Source organism: Rhopalosiphum maidis, chromosome 4 (assembly GCF_003676215.2).
Source record: "Rhopalosiphum maidis isolate BTI-1 chromosome 4, ASM367621v3, whole genome shotgun sequence".
Classification (NCBI taxonomy): Eukaryota; Metazoa; Arthropoda; class Insecta; order Hemiptera; family Aphididae; genus Rhopalosiphum; species Rhopalosiphum maidis.
The window spans coordinates 9,134,325-9,155,564 of record NC_040880.1 but is presented as its reverse complement, the minus strand read 5'-3'; the positions used below and the strand labels follow the sequence as shown (position 1 = coordinate 9,155,564).

At 26.2% G+C, this 21,240-nt stretch overlaps 1 protein-coding gene across 4 annotated transcripts in view; it reads left to right on the top strand.

The window, feature by feature from the left end:
- Nucleotides 1–21,240, top strand: part of LOC113550088 (small conductance calcium-activated potassium channel protein) — a 245,212-nt gene that overhangs the window by 90,514 nt on the left and 133,458 nt on the right. For 2 of the 4 annotated variants that reach the window (XM_026951718.1, XM_026951717.1), the window contains exon 1: nt 4,663–4,872. In XM_026951718.1, the coding sequence (XP_026807519.1) occupies nt 4,732–4,872 (141 nt within the window). In that variant the 5' untranslated portion in view covers nt 4,663–4,731. Of the gene's footprint in view, nt 1–4,018; nt 4,873–21,240 lie in introns of those variants that run through there. The other 2 variants (XM_026951714.1, XM_026951716.1) reach the window with 2 other exon arrangements.

The following is a 21,240-nucleotide window of genomic DNA, read 5'->3' as shown; positions in this document are numbered from 1 at the left end:
GTGGTAAATTAAAACACTTTGTTTGTTAACAAATTAAAAAAAATATAAGAACACTATTAACTATTCTTTAAACCCCGCTTGAGACTGAATTTAATTATAAAATTTATATTTATACATACTATGTTATTGTTATAATAATCATAATTTATTGACATACGACATGTTGAATATACAAGATATAAAATTGTGATGAATATCAAAAAAATATATGGGAATGATATTCAAATTTTAATTGGTTTTGCGTGTTTAATGCTAAAAATGAATGATTATATTTTATTATTCTGCGTACATTTTATTTTTCCATATTTTATATACATTATGAATGCTATAATTGTTTTATGAATATGTAATTCATTTGAATCGTATAAAATTAAAATTTAATATTTTATTTTCAAAACGTAATCTGCAGTCTATTTATTACAATTGCAATGTAGATTTTTGTATTTAATTTAATTACAAATAATAATGATGTAATAATATAATATCATTATTACAATATTATAATGGTTGTAATAGTTTTTATAGAATATTACTGTAAAAATCAATTTATTTGAAGCATGAAATGAGTTTGACAAGTATATATGACTTTTATATTATATATTTCATAAAATGTAATAAATAAAACATTTTTCATATTGTTACGCTATTATTTTTTTTACTGTTAGGTAACTAATAATCAAAACTAACATTTTACATTTCAAAATAAATTAATAGTAATTTATAACAATTAATTAAATTTTAAAAAAATATGGACAATGTGTTCACATTTTTTGGTACAAAAATATAAAATAAAATGTCATATATTTGGACGTACGTCAACTTTAAAATTATTAAAACCTTTAATCGGGCAAAGGCATTGACATAATATCAGCTATTAAAATTTCACTGGCGTAATCTACGTCAGTGAAATGTAGAATTTGTGGAATCAATAGTAGCAGGTAGTATATTTTATTATCCCTACCTTATTTATCAATCGAAGGGTAAAACATAAGTGGAACTAAATTGGATCTATGTTTCTGATTTTCTGATGCAACCGTTGTTTTCGTTTATATTATGTCGTCTGAGTAGGTAACCCTCATACTACAAAAATAAAGTATACATAGTTGACGGTCCAATGTTTTCATTTTTATTTATACAAGCATTATTATGCGTATAAATCAATATCTTTACAAATTATTATAACAAAGTACTTCTTGAAGCAAAGAGATCAGAAATTTGTTTAAAAAATATATATATATATATATTATATTTACACGTGACTCAGCGGCACAGAAATAATTTAAATATATTTATTCATTTTTTCACGAAACTATTTTTTAAGTACGTATGCATGTATAATTTAACATTTAACATTGTATGCAAGTAATTTCGTGATGTGTTAATGCGTATAACAATAGTATAGCTGCAACATGATATTAATATATTTTATATTTTACATTCAATACTATCGACTTAATGACTTATAATATGAATAATTTTAATATTAAAGTCACTCATTTGGTAAAATCAAGTACTAAATCCTAATATTGGTACTTGATTCAATTGAAATGATTGATACGTTACACATTACTTAACCCTTTATTGATATAAAACAAATGACCTATTTTTTCTGCGAGTTGTAAGAAATAAACTTGAAATAATTTAAATTACATTAAAATTGTTTTCCATTACATATTGTATTTTTTTTATAAGCCACTTGGATTTTTTATTAGAATACCTATTAAATTTATCGTGACAATCGATTACGCCGATATTTATTATTTCATACTAATATTAACTAATTGATTTTTAAACCCAAAACGTATAGTTATATACTACTTAACATATTTTTATTTCGTAAAAATTGGAATAAAATATTGAAAAATTGCAACGTCTGGTAGTTAAAAATTTAAAACTGTAATAAAACATGTTCCACTATTCTAAACGCCAAAAAAAATGTTTCTTTTCATTTATAAAATATGGATGATCGTAAAATGTTTAATTTTCGAAAACATACCCTAAAATTTTTTTCATCATATATCTCTACGATCCGTATCAAGTGTACCACAACCGAATGCGTATTAACACAACACTATAAATATTACAATATTTCGATCCGAAAATAATATTCGTTGGGAATTTGCATGTACCTGTTTAGTTATGATATAAAATGTATATATAATATGTATATACATAAAATATAAAAACAAATTCTTATAATACCGCTTGAGGCCGATCGGAACAATCGTTTGTGGTAAACGAGCACAGGAACGATGATAATAATAATAATAATAACAACAACCTCCATACGTAATTCCGGTGTGATAGGTATGCAACACGGTCGTGAAGAAACCGATCATCCACCGGGCCGGTCCGGGCTACTATTTTCACATATTATTGTTATACACCAATAGTGGTTGTTGTAATAATGCGGGTTGTGCAATAAAAATGGCGTTTATTATCTCAAACTGTGAAAAGGGTGTAACGGCGAGAGAATGAGGTATATTGCGGTTTTGCCGGTAAAACGGTCCACTGTGGCACGCGGTTGGCTTAAATGTTTACTCGGACAGCCGGACCTTGGTGGTATTATTTTTTTCAATGTTAGTCATAAGTTCACGATATTGTACATTAATCTAATGAAAAATTTCACAAGTAATCTATCTCAAAATATCGCGATTAATTAACCTATGATATTTAATTTTACTAACTTTGAAAATAAATGAAGTTTTTGGCTTATTTAGCATATTTAAGAATTTTTATCAACATTTTGTTTTTCAGGGCTATAAGACAAGCACAATATATTCATAAATTACTGATTTATACTTTCATCCCCTTTTCCCTCGAAATATTCTTCTCGAACTTAAAAGAAAGTAGTGCCGTGATCTTTTGATTTCATTTTTTTTAATTATAATAACAGTGTCTAATAGATGGCTTCGTATTCATATAAATTCTATTTATGTTTTTTCTACCCTCTTATCGCAATATATAAGATTTATAATGCACAAATCTGTATGTGCTATACATTATATTCTTATAAAAACATAAAAAAAAAGTATTTTTTAGAAATCCTAATGTACCCATCTATATTTGCATCAACTTTTTTTTTAAACGATTACTTTTTTTTTTAAATTAAAAACAAAAAGTGAAAAAGCACGAAATTATAATTAGTAGTAACTAATATTTCAAAAAAATATTCTCATAATATTAACCCTCTTTTTTTTAAAACCCATATTATTATTTTACTGCAATTAGGCATTACACTTGCCTTACATAAATTTGTAAAAATAAACAGGATTTAATCATGAATTTTGTTTATAGTTTATAATAATTTTTTTTTCTAGTGCACAATTATCTTCAGCCAATGTTGTTAGTGCACGAACTTAAGAACCTTGATTTCGCCTTGACACCGAGTTAGAAATATTAATTTTAGTAATGTTGATGTTTGTATTTGTTATTTGCAGAGCTTCAAGTCGATTAAAACAGGCTTTTTCATTACACGGGTTTAAAAGGAAATCTAAATAAATTAAAACGAATTAAAAACTCATTATTTTATAGTATAAAAACCAAAGGTTTAACCATTTTTAGTTACATATTTTTTTTCACGAACATTAAAAAGTAATAAATATATCATTTTTTTTTTTTTTTTAAATAAAAACAAAAACAATTTACCGACGTTTTACTTGTATTAAAACCAGTTTTAAAAACCATAAATCACGGAACGATTTTAATCGAATTTTAAAACAGAAAAAAATAACGAAAACGAAAAATAGAAATCATTTCGGCTTGGAGCTCTGGTTTGTTTTGCGTTCATCTATCGCTGTTGCTGTCGCTGTGATTTCTGCTTTGTGTTGTCTGCTTATCGTCGGGAACGGCGTTTAACGGTGGTACGGCTCCCCCCGTGGGGCGGGTGGAGGGAGGGAGGGAGGGAGTGACGGAGGGCGTAAAACGTTTGCGAAACACAATAACAATATGATATACGATTACCTATGCGGTATTTCACGGTTGTCTAACGATCGCTGTGACGCGTTGATGATTTCAGGTGATCGGCCGCGGGCGGAGAGCATCGTGAAGCGCGGACCGGCCATGTCGTCGGAGACGGCGCCCAACTGCGGTTACGGCAGCAGCGAGGAGACCGCCGCGCTGCTGGTCAAGAGTCCGCCGCCGGTCGTCCGGTCTTCGTCCGTGGCGGCCGCCGGCCCGTCTTCGTCGGCCGCCGCCACCGGGGCCGGCACCTCCACGCCGTCCACCGGCAAACCGGTGCTCACCCGGCAGGACTGCACCACTTCGCTGATCCCGCACCACTACCGGGACCTGCGGAACGCCACGCCGACGCTGGGCAGCAGCGACGACAGCGGGCCGCCCGCGGACGGCGGCGCGGCCGCTAGGTCGGTGCCGGACATCGAGCTGCACTGCCGGTACCTGGCGGTGTCCCGGTGCCAGTGCCTGCGGCGCAAGAGCCACTGCATTTCGCGGTCCGTGTCCCGGGAGAGCGTCCGCGGCGGTTGCGGTTCGGTGGGCGTCGGCGGCGGCGTCGGCGGCGTCGGCGTCGGCGCCGCCGGTTGCTCGGCCACCGGTTACGGGTACGGTTACGGCGCCGGCGGTTGCGGCTCGATCGGCGGCGTAGGCGGCGGCGGCGGCGGCGTCGGATCCGCTTACGGACTGTCACCGCCGCCGCCCGTCCTGCTCACCACGTCGCCCAGCTCGCGGATCATCAGACAGAGCTCGCAGCCCGAGGCCACCGGCAGCGCGTCCATGTGCTCGGGCCACTGTTGCCACAACATCCACCACCAGCCCAGCTCGTCGCTGCGACAGCTCCGCGACCCGGCCGACAACATTGCCATGATCGCGGCCGACTCGCTGCGGATAAACGGCGCGATCAGACAATTTCGACAGGTTGGACACTAACAGTGATATACCATAAAAATAAGAACGCGTTAGGAGGTTACCGTTATAATTTCTTCTCTCGTCTTTTGATTTTTTTGTTTTTTCCTCACTCGGCAAGTCGTCACGCACATTATACCATTGTTATTCTGTTTATATTGAACAAGCGCGTATTACGATATCGTCACAAGACCTTAACCGATCTGTCCGTGTACCACCGCGCCCGTCATAACATCGTATGCCGTTCCCCCGGACAACTCTATCTGCAGTGGCGTGGTGAACGTCTTATAATAATGTATATATATACACGAGATCTTAGCGGACCTCGTGGATTTCGGTATTAAACGTTTTGCCCTGCCCGCGTACTATAAGTATCAATCACTACGTCACTGGCCGTCACTCGCCAATGCCCGTCGAAACGCTTTTTATTTTTTTTTACATCTATTTTTCTCTCTCTTTTTTTTTTTTTTTTTTTTTTTAGTATACTTGGTCGAATTCGTCGACGAAAGCTGCGACGACGACGCTTGACCCATTACCCTCGCCTTACACTTTTTATCCGACATACAGTAGAATACGTATTCTGATTACGACAACCAAGTGAACGTTTTAATCGCTTCGAGTCCATAGCTCTAGGTTAACACTGTTCATTTTAATATGGCCCGAGTACTATAGCATGACCCTAGTGGCCTAGTAGTATACCGTATTATATTAAATTTATTATGATCATCAATAATTTACAATCAATTGGTTTTTGTTGCATTTACAACCATTATTGGTTCCGAGTTGATTAGTTTACGAACATTTGCTACCTAGTCACCTTTTCTACCCTGTCTGTCTACAGCCACACGCTTCATCAAATGCCATTTACTAATTCATAGCTACTGTGATAGAATATCAAATGAAACTATTATAAAAATAATATAAATTTCGTAATTTATATGTTTATTATTTTAAAGTATAGAATTTATATGACTTCACACATATGTTTTCTTAATTATCAAAATAGAAAAAAATTCCAAAATCTAATTTTATAATAATTAACGTTCTACAGGTCAATTTATATATACGCAGCTATCTGAGTAGGTAATTGAATGATAAGCAATACAAATATGACTAAAAATATCAAAATATATTTGTTTTTGAATAAAGCATAATTAAAATGTTCATATTTGAGTATAATGTGTGAAAACTATGACTTCCCAGTTACTAGACATGATTCTCAAATACGGAATTTTCAATTAGCTTACAACAAATAGAACAGAACAAAAATACAATGATATGTATATATACATATATATTTTTAACAGCAGAAATAAAATCATAGAAAAGCCTAAAAAACAGTATTTCTTTCTTCCGCATGAGCGACAATAATAATAAAAATGAAATGTATAATACAATTTAAGTGTTTCTTTATTAAAGAACTACAGTTTTAAGTGTATGCCAAGTTTCTAAAGAAAAAATCTCTCAACTTTAAAATAATGTGTTCAATGTGAGATACACCAGGTTTTTTTAAGTATCTAAGTAATGATAAATAAATAAAAAGGACAGAGTACTTTCATAGTGGGACTTCGTTAAGTAATTAAATAAATAGTTTCATCAAAAAACAAAATATTTCATAATAATTATTAAGTTTATACAACATATTTATATTTTCTTTATTTTTATCTACAAATTAATTTTAATTTTTGTATTATCATACAACATAAATTCTCTCTTAGCGTCGGAAATTTTATAATTACTCAATTTTAATGATTTTCATTTAAATATTAAAATAAAGTACATAGCCTAACTAAGATGGCTAAATGATTATATTTGATATTATGCATATTATATGAACTATTTTAAAATAATCACGAGAAACCTTGTATAATAATCCAATTAAAATAAATAAATTGAATAATTGAATTTATTGAATATATTTGATAGTATTTTACTATTAATTATTATCAATTGTTTTTTTATTAAATCGAAAAACAATTTTTTTACAATGCAAATTTAATAATACAATTCCCGAGATTTACTATCTTCTTTAAGCATACTTGTGATAAAAATAGAGAGTAAAAATAGATCAATTTATTTAATAACACATAACATTATTATTTATAAAAAATTATTACTACATGACTTTACTATATTTTAAGAGAGTGACATTTTGTTATATTTGTATAATATAACAAAAATATTTTATTCTAGTTGACTGATTGGTGATAAAATATATTTATATTTGTATATAATGAGGCAAGTTTGTTATCTGTTTTAGTTTAATAAGCATTATAAATTGTACATAAGAATAAAAACAAATATTTCACAGGTATTTTAATTTTAAAAAAATGTATTAATTCATTTTTAATCAAACTACGAAAGAATTTCATTGAGTCACCCGAGGCTGTGGCTCACTCGGGATTTTTGACACTGTACAAGAAATGTAAACTACCTACCTCGGGGTGTGTTTTAAAAACATATTTTAACCATAGTTGGTTTGTCTGAAGGTAGAACAAAATTTCGGCACATTTAAAACAATGAATATTAAACAAAAATCTTATCTTACCCTTCCAAAATATGTTTCATTTACTTATCATACCCTGACCAAACCTAAATTACAAACCATAATCTTGTAAGAAGACATTCGAGGCTTCTCATACAACAATGAAATTTATATGAAAATGTATGTTTGAGAACCAAATAGGAATATTTCAGTGTAGTTTGTGCTGTGGGAAATTGGTTAAAAATTAAAATTTATGAAAATGTTCGTAAAAGTTATTAACTTAAAAGATAAATAACTTTTAAACTTTTGTAAAATAATAGTTAAACCGTGCTATAATTTACTATAATATTATTTATATTCATATTTTTCATGTATATTTTTTTGAATTCGTTAAAAAAAAAAAAATATTTTATTAAATATAATAATCTTTTATAAGCTATATTAAATTTTTAAAAAAAATAGTTACAAGCGATGGTACGTAATATTTATAAAAACTGAAATTTCGTACACTATGATATAGATACACATAGAATATAGTAAGTTAAGCAATTATGTGATTTTTGTTCAATATTAACTACCAAATAGTTACGACTTGGACACAATTTTTATTACATATAATATTATTATAGCTTTTATGATAATATATAATATAGTACCGTATTTTTATGTACTATGACCATAATTAAACTGGTATTAAGTATATTGCCACTTTGGCTGTACAGTTGTTATTTTATGCCAAACAAATTATTGGTAATAAAATAAGTAAATATTTTAGGATAAATTAAAATCAATAGTTCAATAATAAAAATGTACATACGTTAATTCTCATACACGTTGCTTTTTTTAATTTTTTTTACGCAATAAGCTTAGTGTATTTATTATTCTTAGAAATTAATTAAATTTAAATTAAGGAACCAATAAAAGAACGCATTTTCCATTGGTATTGTATTAAACGTGTTTATAGTTTAACATTTCCGCATTCGATGACACATAATTTTTTAATTGACATGGGGATTAAGGGATTGACAGCATTTTAAAGTCACTTACTTTGAACTTTTGACCCATTTAATAAGGTTCAGGACTAGCATTTCAGTTAAAAACTATACCAATAGCGATCCTTTGTTATGTTCGTTTTAGTAGTATATCTATGATTATATTAATATTTCGAGGTTTGGTTTTTTGTTCAAAGACATGTATTATCTAAATTAATTTTAGTAAACGAAAGTTGTTTGTTTATAAATACAATTTTCATTACGATTATTATTTATTACGAAGTACGTATCTATCTATACTATAACTATAGTATTGATACATTGTATACACTTAGGTCTTTGATAGACTGAATGTGAATTCCCTCATAGAAAGCTAAACTTCGTGAATTTGAATAGCAATTATTCGTAATTAACATTTGTAAACATTGCATTAAGATAACTCAGGAGACTGCTTAATACATATCTTTAGGTGTGCCATGTAACATTTTATCCACATATATAAAATGTATTAGTATATAAATATGATTTTGAAGTAAAGTGTAATTGAAATATTGATGTGATATTATAAACTATAATTGTTGAATTTAGAATACAAATACATTTTACATTAATAAATTGAAATAAAAAATTGGTAAATTTACTTTAATTATAAAGATTAATATATATATATATTATATGTGTATATACAAAAATACCTATTCTAAAATTTATTTTTTTCGTATAAACTAAATAAAAATCACAATATTGTATCATTTACATACGCACTCAAATTGATAATTTTTTCTGAAATAATTGTTCACATTTCAAAATTTAATTTAAAATAAACCGTCGTTTTTTTTTAAATGTTAATACTATAATAGAATTTATACTAACATTTATTTTAAATATTAAAAAAATACCAAGTCATGAAGTTTTTTGTATTATATGATTGGCACGATGCATATACTAAAAGAAAACGTTTCTACTAGGATTACCTACTGCTAGTAAAATGCGGAGTACATAAATAGGGAAATCTATTTTCTGAAAATGTATGTAGTAGAAACCTATCTACATTCTACATATTATAGTACTTACTCTTTTTTTCCCCAAGGATAAATACTATGTTTCTTTCTTAGTATTGTACCATTTTATTGGTTAGGTTACAAAATAACAATGTTTGTAAACTGCATTAAGAAAACCCGTTGTAAGACATCTGTAGTTGATATTACTTATTTTGATTTTTATAAAAAACTATATATATGAATTAAAATATTAACGAACAATACAAAAACTTGAAATATATATATATATATATATCGCGGAAGTAAGTTTAAATTCAAGACACTAGTACTTAAAGGAACAGTATTGAAATTTATTTATTTAAAAAAAATATATAATAATAACATCATTCAATTTAAAATAGGATATGATTATCTTATTGGAGCACAACTGAAATGACCCGAGATAGTAATGTAAAGACCATACATCCTGTTGGTAAAAACAAAAAGAATATATTATTTAAACTATTAATTAATTATAAATAAGTGGTTATAAGTTATTATCAGTATCAAATTCATACTGCGACATCACAATATACTTGAAGTGATATTTCTTTTTTCAAAAATCTTGTATATTTTGACACAAATTTTTAAAATTTTAATGATAAATAATATGGCTCTCATAACGATTCTTGACATAAATATTAAATTATAATTCAATCGGTATCGATACATCATTATCCATGTTTAATGAGTTGTCATCAGATACAAATATAAATTTCCGAATTGGGGATTTACTATGAATGCGCCATAGAATAGTAATGATTCTACAGTAAAGTCGGGTACAACAGAATTGCATTTAACAATCACTGGTATGTAGTTCGTAGTTAGTCGGCAGTCGCTTAGTTTATATTATTATTATTATTATATGGGTCGTAATTACATTATACATCAAACAATAATAGACTATATCAAAATGTAATTAATAAGTTAAGAATATTATATTGCAATGTTTTCACGGAATAGTGAAAACACGTATGTTTTTCTTTAATATTTTAACCCACAATAAAATAAATTAGTTAAATAATAATCTTATATATATATATTTATTTTAGATTTTGAGCAAAATAAAATTTATATTTATTTTACACTTGTTTAGATATTAACACATTACCAAAGGTTCCGTGTACTGTTTATATTTTACATGTACATTTATTGGTCGAGACTTTTTGAAAACATTATTTTTAAAATTTCTTAAAAGCTTGTATAATTGTGTAATAAAAACTACATATGAACGAAACATGTCGAAGAAATTTATGCGAATGTGATCTAACACTTTTAATTGAGTTATATAAAATGATTATTTGTTTTGGGCACCACTATTATCATTTATCAATATAAATATGTTTGAGGATAATTTGTTAAAAACCCTAGTTTTTTTGTTATATGAGTATATTTACATTTCCTGAAAAGGATATATTGTATCCCTTAAAATTGTTAAATGCTCCCTATAAACTGAATGTAATTTTTCATCGAGTACAAAATAAAGTAAAATAATTCAACAAGTAATCGTTAACAATATGTATTAATTTTATTTAAAAGTAATGAAAAAATATTAACCAACAAAGTTTAGTGTTAGAAACATTTGTTGATCTCGTATATTTTGATTTTTCGAACAACTCGAAGCGCTTTAAAAGTTTACTAAACATACATTTTTTGATAGGTATCATAAGTTCTATTAGGTGGAAAATATTTTCTATTAGTACTGTGTGTTACAAAACAATGACATAATATTGTAATTGGATAATTAAATTCATATACATGTTAGTACATATTATTAATATACACACTGAAGATGTCCAGGTAGATTTAAAAATTATTAAATTTTTCTATTTATTTTAAAAATAAATGAAATATTCTTTACAATAAAAAGTGTTATTAGACATCCAAGACTAAAAAATAAAACATAGTTGGAATACATTCAACGCTTAACACAATATCCCTTGTTTTTTTTTTTTTTTTTTGTTATTTCTTTATTCTAAAAACTGTTTTTAACGAATTGATAAGACAATATGCCACGTCATAATCCAAAAATAATAAATTGTTTTTTTTTACAGTGATTTAATTAAAAACCATTGCGAATTCCACAGTTGAGTTTTCGTTTGAGACGTAGTTGTAGTCTCATAGGTACATTAGATAGTTAGCGAAAAGTTAATTAATGGATAGCTTAGATATTTTTATGATTAAAAAGTTTTGAGGCACCTAAGATTTATATAATGCGGGTACATTTGATAATCGTAATGTTAAATTTAAGGTTTTTTTTTATCAAATCATAAGTCTTGAGAATTTATCGATGAAAGGGTCTAAGATTTTCTTGAGGCTGTTTAGTGGTAGGCGTATTAAGTATAGATATTAATTTTTTTATGTAATAAACCAAAGTTATTTATTTATCTTGAGCTAAAATAAGATAGCAAGCTATCCTAAGTACCTATATTCTTATTTTTAAAGTGTTGCCATTTGGTGATTTATAAAATTCAAATATTTCAAGTCCTATAAGAATATTCTGTTCATATTATATTATTTTTATTGTGTAATATTTTAAATTGTAATAATTTTCCAAAAGTGTAAACAAAATTACTGTAAATTATAAATATATTTAATGTACTATAATACTACTGTGTCAAAAATCACAATACTATTTAAAAATTATTTTTTAAATCTTTGAAATTGTTTAATTCGTTTGTTTTGATTTATTAATTGAAAAACTAAGTTTTGTTGAAGTTACTTTTAAAACATAATTATTCTAAGCAATTATAAAAAATTAGTGTAATAGTTACATTATAATAATAAAAAACTTTACCATGCATGAAGAGGATCGACGTAAGACAAGTACCACTTACTTTACCATTAATCACTTTACCTTATAAATTGTTTTTTAACCCGTAAGTTGTACGTCGTAATGAATAGGCAATACAGGTACATTAATTATTAATGCACTATAAAAAACAATAATAATGATTTATCTGTATGATATAAAATTACATTTTTATGATCAATAATATGAAAGTATTTTAGTGTAATTTTGAATATTTTAATATGATATAGTTAAATCTGAGTAAATAAATATGTTATTTTATATTTTACCTCGATTAAGTTCGTTAGCTATTTTTGCCAATTAAATCAATTAATTTAACTTAAATTAATAATAATTTTTTTATTTATACATTTAAAAAAAATGCAAGTGAATCATAATAAAACTATTAGCCAAGTTATATTTTAGGTTATAGACAAACAAATTATAATTAACTATAATTTAATGAATTTGAAAAATTAATAATAATATTTATTACTTATATTTATTTTTATATAATTTATGGCACATAAATCGCTATCTACACGACAAATATTATTGTGCAGAAAACTTTCATAGAAACATCGCTGTTCACCACTAGATGTCACTACAAATTTATTTACTTTTGTGATCAATAAAGGTCACACTCCCACGTTGGTAGTGTATTTTATTTTTCATTGATTGAAAGAATATTGTTTTAATTTCACCAAACCAATTGTAAATAAAGACAAAATATATGAACATATTATTATTTTAAAATATTATTATAAATAATAATAATAGATGATAATACGTCAGAAATTACTTCAGATGCACCAAAAATAAGGTAGATATAGGATACAATTTCTCATAAAACCTTTTAAAATTTAATTTATAACTAAAGTATATTATAATAAAGAATATTGAAAATTAAGCAAATATAAATTACTGTACTATGCATAAAACTACCCTTATTTACATAATATTTAAATTCATTCTCGAAAAAAACATTTATTTTCATTATTTCATCGATTGTCGTAACTGAATTTTAAAATACACAAACCATACCTGGAATACATATAGCACATGGGTATGGGAAAGTATATTAACAATAAATAATTTATTTAATTAATTTTGCTATTATATTTAATAGATACTTTTTAAATTAAATTTTATATTTTATTTAACATACAAACAAATTATTATTATTTTAGTTATAACTTACTATAAAATTAGTTTTTTTGATATAATAAAAAAATAAATCATAATAAATACGGATAAATAAGTATTGTTGTTCAACTTATTTACAGTGGTGCGTATAAACCTTTGAATTTTTTGTGTACAACAAGAATATTTCCTTCAATAATATATGTTTTCATATTTTTGTATTATTTTACTGTTACAGTAAATAAAATATAAAATATACTCTAAAACTTAAACATTATATTTATATAAATATATAATAAACACTTTCGTTGTGACTATGAAAAATTCTCAGTTAAATAAATATAACAAAATATGAAATACAATAATTATTTTTATATGAAGAACACGAATAAACTATTTAAATATGAATGATCATTAAAATAATTAGTTAAAATATAATATTAGAATATTAGAATTTAGATCTTATCAGATAGTTACAATTGTTAATATGGTCAATGTTTATATATTCAAATAAGTTTTGATCATAACAAAATAGATTTCTAATTTATTGAAATTTTCATTTAAAAAAATAACTTATTTTATCATTAACTAGTTATATATATATAGCCCTATAGGTATAAACGTACCTATTTACTCTTCTTTCCTAAATTTGAACAAACAATGCTCAATTCCTGGTTAAAGTTCACAACTTAATAAATATACATCCCTCGGACCATTTTATCGGGTAAGTAGCGATTGAAACATTTATCTATGTACGTGGGTGCAATATTATCAGCAGATAATGATCATTTAAGTTATCATTGGCCATTAATAAACAAATATTTAAGTATTTTACATAATGTTGTCATTTTATAATAATGCTCATAATTATTTATAATGGCATTAATTATTTGGTAGGCAAATTATTTATCTGTTTATAAAATGACTAGGAAGTATAATTATATACATTTAATGAATATATTATTTATATTATTTATTATACACTCATATTTCTGTTTAAATATTATTCATACACAATTAAATTATACAAAATTAAATAAGTAGAACTCATGTTTCACAAATTTTCTTTGAAACCGCTTTCCTTCACTGGTTGTGAATTTATCTTATAAGGCTGTCCCGTGCAATCCTTTTAGACATTTAGAGCGTTAATGGTGTAGCGATTTACTGCAAAGCTAACATTGTAATTTATAATAAAAGTGCCTTCATAACATATAACTTTCCAGGTTTAAAGTGCCACCATTAGACGGTTTATTTATTCAAGATAATCCATGTTAAATAATTGTTCCGTAGATATTATATCACATATGTACATTGACGTAAGTATACTGCAGCAGTATGCTTAGCGATTATGGGTTTCGTAGGTGTTATTAGTATAAGGATACCATAATTGTTTACATTAAAATAGACGGCAACAAATTGTAAAATAAAAAAACTAACGAATTTATATTATTATGAAACAAATTATGACTATTAATTTCAATAAGTAGTGTGTATAAAAAAAATATGAATACAACAGTAAAAACTGTAATTGTTCAATTTATAAACACAAAAATCAGTTTTTTTCTAAACAAATAATTATTAACATTTAAAAATTACTTATAAAAAAATAATATTTATTTACATAGCAATTAAATCATTTTTACCAACAAAATTATTTTATTTTATTACCACTAAAGTATGTAGTAATTACGCCTATTTAGAAGTATTGCTCCTAAACAACAACATATTTTATTGATTGTTTAATATATTGTCATCATTCCAAACGATTGCCCGTTTTCAAATTATTTATTTTTACAATTGTTTTTTTTTCGTACGCATTTTTTTAACGTCAGAAAGTGTTTTATTATATTAAATATATACACAAGAAAAACTTAATGGACCATTAAAATAATACTCAAGACTCGACATAAACTTAATTAAAACATATAAAAGATTTCGTTGAACTCGTTGAAGTATCAATCTAAAGTTTAAATATATTGCAGTACTTATAGATGGTATTAAAATAAAATTTGGTTAAATCCTTTTTTAAGAAATTCTTCCCAGTAATACCCATAAATATGTTAAAATATATTTTACCTTGACAATTTTTCTTATTTTATTGAACTTATTTGCAACGATTTGCAGCTTAGTCATTAGCGTTACCTGCACGTGTTTACATTTTTATAGTTTCCCGCAGTTGTATGTATAATATTGAAATTAAAAACAAAAATAATAGGATTCTACACAAAATAAAATAAATTGGATTGACTATATAAATAAAACATATACCTATAATATATAAAAAAATATTAATAATGTTAATTTGTAGTTATAGTAACTAAAATAGTATTAACAACAATAACTGTAGTTATGACTATAATATCATAGTTATTTTTAACTTTGTTGCTTAGATAGTTTAACTACATGTAATTAATTTATCAAATAGGTATTTGTTAGTTAGTTTCCGGGGTTAGACCTATACTTTTTATAATTAGGTGATTTTTTAAACATTATGCGTCATTACTTAACTCACATTACCTTTTACATAATATATGCATAAATAATATATACCTATATTTTATTGATTGATTTATTTTCATTTCTTTCATTCTTTGTATTTTTTTAAACTAACAATCGCATCAATTTGTCTTAAGTTTCTTATATTTTCTTTTAGACAGCAACCCTTCGTGTATATATTTGAATTTAATAGCCAGATTTCAGAAGCATAATACCACTGTAATAGATGTGTTAAATTTGAATTCGATTATACATAGCTGTTTATAATAAAATACGATTTTGAACTGTGAACGTTGACAATCTAAATTATTGGTAACCAATATTATTAAACTTTTTTTCAATAACGTAATTTAAATTTTAATAAATATTCGAATATGTTTTTTTTTCAATTATTTTATGGAGTACTGAAAAATGTCGACTTTTTACCCGCCAAAGTAGAAACTAGATTGAATCTTCTACCAAAAACCTTCTTCATAGTTGATAATTGTATCATTTTTTTTTTTTTTGACAAGGAAAGTGTTTCAAGATGGCATAAAAATTAAATAAATAAATCATATCGTTGCAAAATCAATAAAATAATGTATAGTTCGGCTCAGAATCTAAAATGCAATACATTAAACTGCTTTAATAATTTTGATTTTAAACGTTATTATATACGATGCCTTTAAGACCCTGGCCATTACCAACCTCCTATGAGTGAGAGGGGGAGGTGGATAAAGACATCTGAGCAGTCTGAAATTCACCTCTGTGACCAAAATATGTCCATTTCACCTCTTTTGCATCTTGAAATTTAATTTATGTACCTAATTTAAAACACTTAAAAATTATTGTACTTTGTTAGATATGTTTTCTAGAAAATTGCTATGCCAATGTTATCTGATATATAAATGTCAAAAGTTGTAATTCTATATACTTAAGTTTAGATGATATAATGTCAGGAAAACTTTTTTTTAAAAAAAAAGATAAAATAAACAGAACTTATTTTTAATAATGTAGAATTTTAAGTCTTAACTTATTTATAATTAGTATTTATTTATTTATTTATTGGTTGCCACGGTTATTCTATTAGATATGTGGAAGATAAAATGCACAACAATTTATAACAGAAGGATTAACAAACTTACGTTTACTAAAGAAAGCAATATTCAAATAAACAAATATAATTTAAGATCAAGGTTTTATTTCAGCTATTTTTTTTTTATCAATTTATAATTTATTATAAAAATCATTGAATATAATAGATTAATTAATGGTCATAATTGATAAAGAATATATTTTCATCAACGCAAATAAATCATATCGATTTTTAAATAGTATAATGAATATAACTATACAGTTTTATTATGTTGAAGTTTTGAGAATATTATTACAAAATATATATCTCTTGATTTGTTGTAAATAATTCCTGGAAATAAACAAAAATTCTTCTGTATGAAAAAACATTGAGTCATATAATTATTAATTTTGGTGGTTTGTGTTCTAAAGTAACAGATATAGCATGAAAAAAATCTAAAAAAAATACGGTATATTTCATTAGGCAAAATCAGTTAACAAAATACTATTTATTTATTAGTTAATATTTGATTACAATTCTATCTTTGATGCAAAATGGGTTACGCGAAATCGTTAAAAAAAAAAAATAATCGTTATAATATTATAATAACGATTAATCGAAATAATTGAAGTTGTTGTTTGGTTGCTATGACAACTATAATGGTCAGAAAAAATTTTTGAATCCAACTCAAAAACATACAATGCATAAATATATATATAATAATACATAACCTTTTTTTCTGAAATTCTTCTAAACATAAATTTTTAAATATGGTTTCGTGTATTTAACTAACATGTATTATTAAAAAAAAAAAATATATATTTGCAGTTGTCAATTTTTGATTGTATTGATTTATAATAAATTACATATTATAGTTATTATATATTAAGAAGTATAATTAAGTACCTATATAGTTTTAATTTAAAAATGTCAGTAAAAACCACTAGTTTAAAGGGGCTCAGTACACGATCTTTGTATAATATATAATATACTAAAAATATAAAACAAGGAATAATATAACATTGCCAAATATCATAAAATTCATTATGAATCATAATATATAATTGTAGAGGTATAGCCACCTAAAAAGAATGGAGTATAAACACGAATTAATTATTAGCTAAACTTTGGTTTACAGATGCAATACTATAAAGTAATAAACATAGACAATTACTAAACTCAATGCACTTAAGGTATAAGTACCTTTAGCCCTTTAACTTTTATTTATGACTTAAACAACGCATGTATCAGAAAAAGCTATGCCTTATTGCCAAAAATATTGAAAATTAAATGTTTTTTATATATATATATATAAAATCAACAGTGGTAATATGGTTTATAATGACAATGAAGATTTCAATAAATGGCAAGAATGTAATATATTAAAATGTTTATCCACAAAATAATTAGTACATTTTTATGAATTCATTGACAATTTTTTTAAAATTGAGAATTTAAATACTTAAAAAAAAAAATGTGACCATTTAACATTTGTTATTAAGGTATGAATAACTAACAAGTAATCTTGTTTTATATTTTCAATTTATTATTAAAAAACATAATTTAAACATAAATTTAAAAATATATAAAACAAATCCAATAATTTTGTATTAAGTCTATAAATAGTACAAAATTAAACCAAACGATTTTGAAAATTGTCTCAAGTATATTAAATGCTAATATGCATGTTTTGTAAGAAATTAAATTTTATTAAATTGTAATTTAAATTACATAAATAACCAAAATCAAATTTATCAGAAATTGGTTTTGTGTAAAAATTATCATTTTTTTTTCATAATTATTTTTATAAGTTCAAAATATTTTTTTTACTTTTAACTCCCGTGTATCAACTGAATCCAAATTTTCTATCATACACCACCTTACATATTTTTTTTTATGTCAAAGAATTTTAATATACTCATAAATTAGCAAAATTGCTTGTAAATATTTCCATTTTAGCTTCATTAACTATGAATAAAAATTCTCTTCATCATATCAAAAATAAATTATGCCATAACAAATTACAGTACAATTTCACAAATGAAAGTATCGCTAGTAAGCGAATTTTTATAAACAAAAATAAGACTATAATATGTAAAAATTAAGAGTTAACTAAAAATTTGACTTTCTACGAAAAAAATATTTAGATCATATTATATCATATTTAAATCAATAAAATAGCATATAAATAATTAAGGTAGGTATTTAATATTTGCCTATTTTCTTCTTCGATAAGCATTTCGCTCACTGTTAATGTACAATAAATCGTTATCGCTATATTGTATCTAATTCTATCATAATTATTATTGAGTGATAATAAATATCAATAATAATGTACTGTAATGTAATTATATAGCCATATAGGTGGTCACATTATACTTACATACAATTTCAATTAACTATTCCATTAAAGGATCAATTTCGTCGTGATATGTTTATTTAAACAAGACTTAAATAATTTATTCAATGCAGTGTTTTCTTTTAACGCAGACGGATACTGATACATATTCATGAATTTAAATACATCTTCGTAAATTTAAGATTTGTTTTTCATTATGAAATGTAATAATGATTATAAAAGAAACATTTTTCGTATTTCTTTTAATAATGACAAACATTTTACTAAACGCATTCGGGTGTATTTGTGCGTATTATGTTATAGAATAAATATTATCTGCCAATAATTTACAATAAAAAAAAAAATATTTTTCTACAAAAAATTAAATTAACTTAGCACTATATAAAAAAAAATAGTAGTAATGATAATTCAACTGAAATAATGGCATCGTTTATTTAAAGTTTATTAAAAATACAAATGGCATTTTTCTTTCAAGTTTTTGAAAAATATATTTAAGTCAAAAGCTCTCATAGGACAGATTATTCAATGTCTTCGATACATCTATATTTTTTACTATTGAGACGAGTTATTTTTTTTTTTTTTGTGTTATTTCCGACTACCCTACCACTACCCGTTCACTCTTTGACCCGATTACTTGTTCATCACTGAATTATAGTGGTTAACTATTCATGTCAGCGAAGTTGATTAATTGAAGTCGGACAAAACGTTTGTTTATTGATGACGAAGCCCCGGAGAGAGTTAGTTTCTCTCTTTGGGCAAAATGCAATATACGTATATATATGTATATATACGAGAACGAAGAAAAAAATAACCATTTGTTTGGAAACTTTAGCGAGCTTCACCACCGCCGCCGTCAATGCACAAAAGCCCACAATGGGTCCGTGATTGACGACCCAGTTTTCTGAGGTGGTCCGTCACAGGTTTTGACCGTTTCATTTATCAAACCGTCGGATGTAGTAGTCTGGTTGTGCGCATCCAATCCTACCGGAAGCCGACATATTGGCAGGTTTTCAAAAAAAAAAAAAAAAACGACATTTTACTTTGCACAGAATTATTGGGAAACTTATTAAAACAAAGCTCCCTTAAAACGAGGCAATATAATTTTTGTTTAATTTTTCAGTATTTTATTTACTATCAATATAATTTATATATTATTTTATGAAATGTAATATGTACCTGAAGCAAAACAAAAATCAGCCATTTCAATCAGTTTTTGATAATATTCATATGTTCTATAATTAAAAATTATATATTCGTGTTGAGTTGTAAATACAACTTATTAATATTTTAATTTTAATAATACAACATCTTAACGTATTATTGTACCTACATAAATCATCATATCGAGGATGGCTTATAAACTGATTCTGAGTTGTTTTTAAGAATAAATTGTACATACTTACATAATAACCTGTTATTTTCAGAAAATCAGTCATAATGATATATTTTTAAAATATTTTCTGAATTTATCACCAAAAAAATTAGCGTTGGTTAATCATCAACAAAATAATAAAAGCACCTTGCCAAATAGAGTACATTATACAAAAATAATATTTATAAATTAATTAAAGTTTGGAACCAAAAATGGTATCATAACAATACCTAGCTAAGGGACATAAATATAATCATAAATAATGTTAATTTTAAAATAAGAACTATATAAGTTGGTCCACTGTGGTTTCTCAATTTATTTTAAAAGTTGATATAAGAAAATTGAAAAATAAGTTGGGCATCATCCCTACATATTATGTTGCTTTATTTTTATTACCAGAACATTTTTGAATAACCAAAAATCGAGAAACATAATATCTTAATTTTAAAATATAGGTAATACCCTGAAAATATAATATGCTCGTTTATATTTGTTTAATATATTATGATAATTTATGCATCTAATGTTATACAAATATCATTAAAATACGAATTTGTTTATGCATAAAATATACGTTGTACACAATATAATGCGAGTTCTACAGTATAAAAAAAAAAAAACTCAAACAGATATACAGATATTACTAAC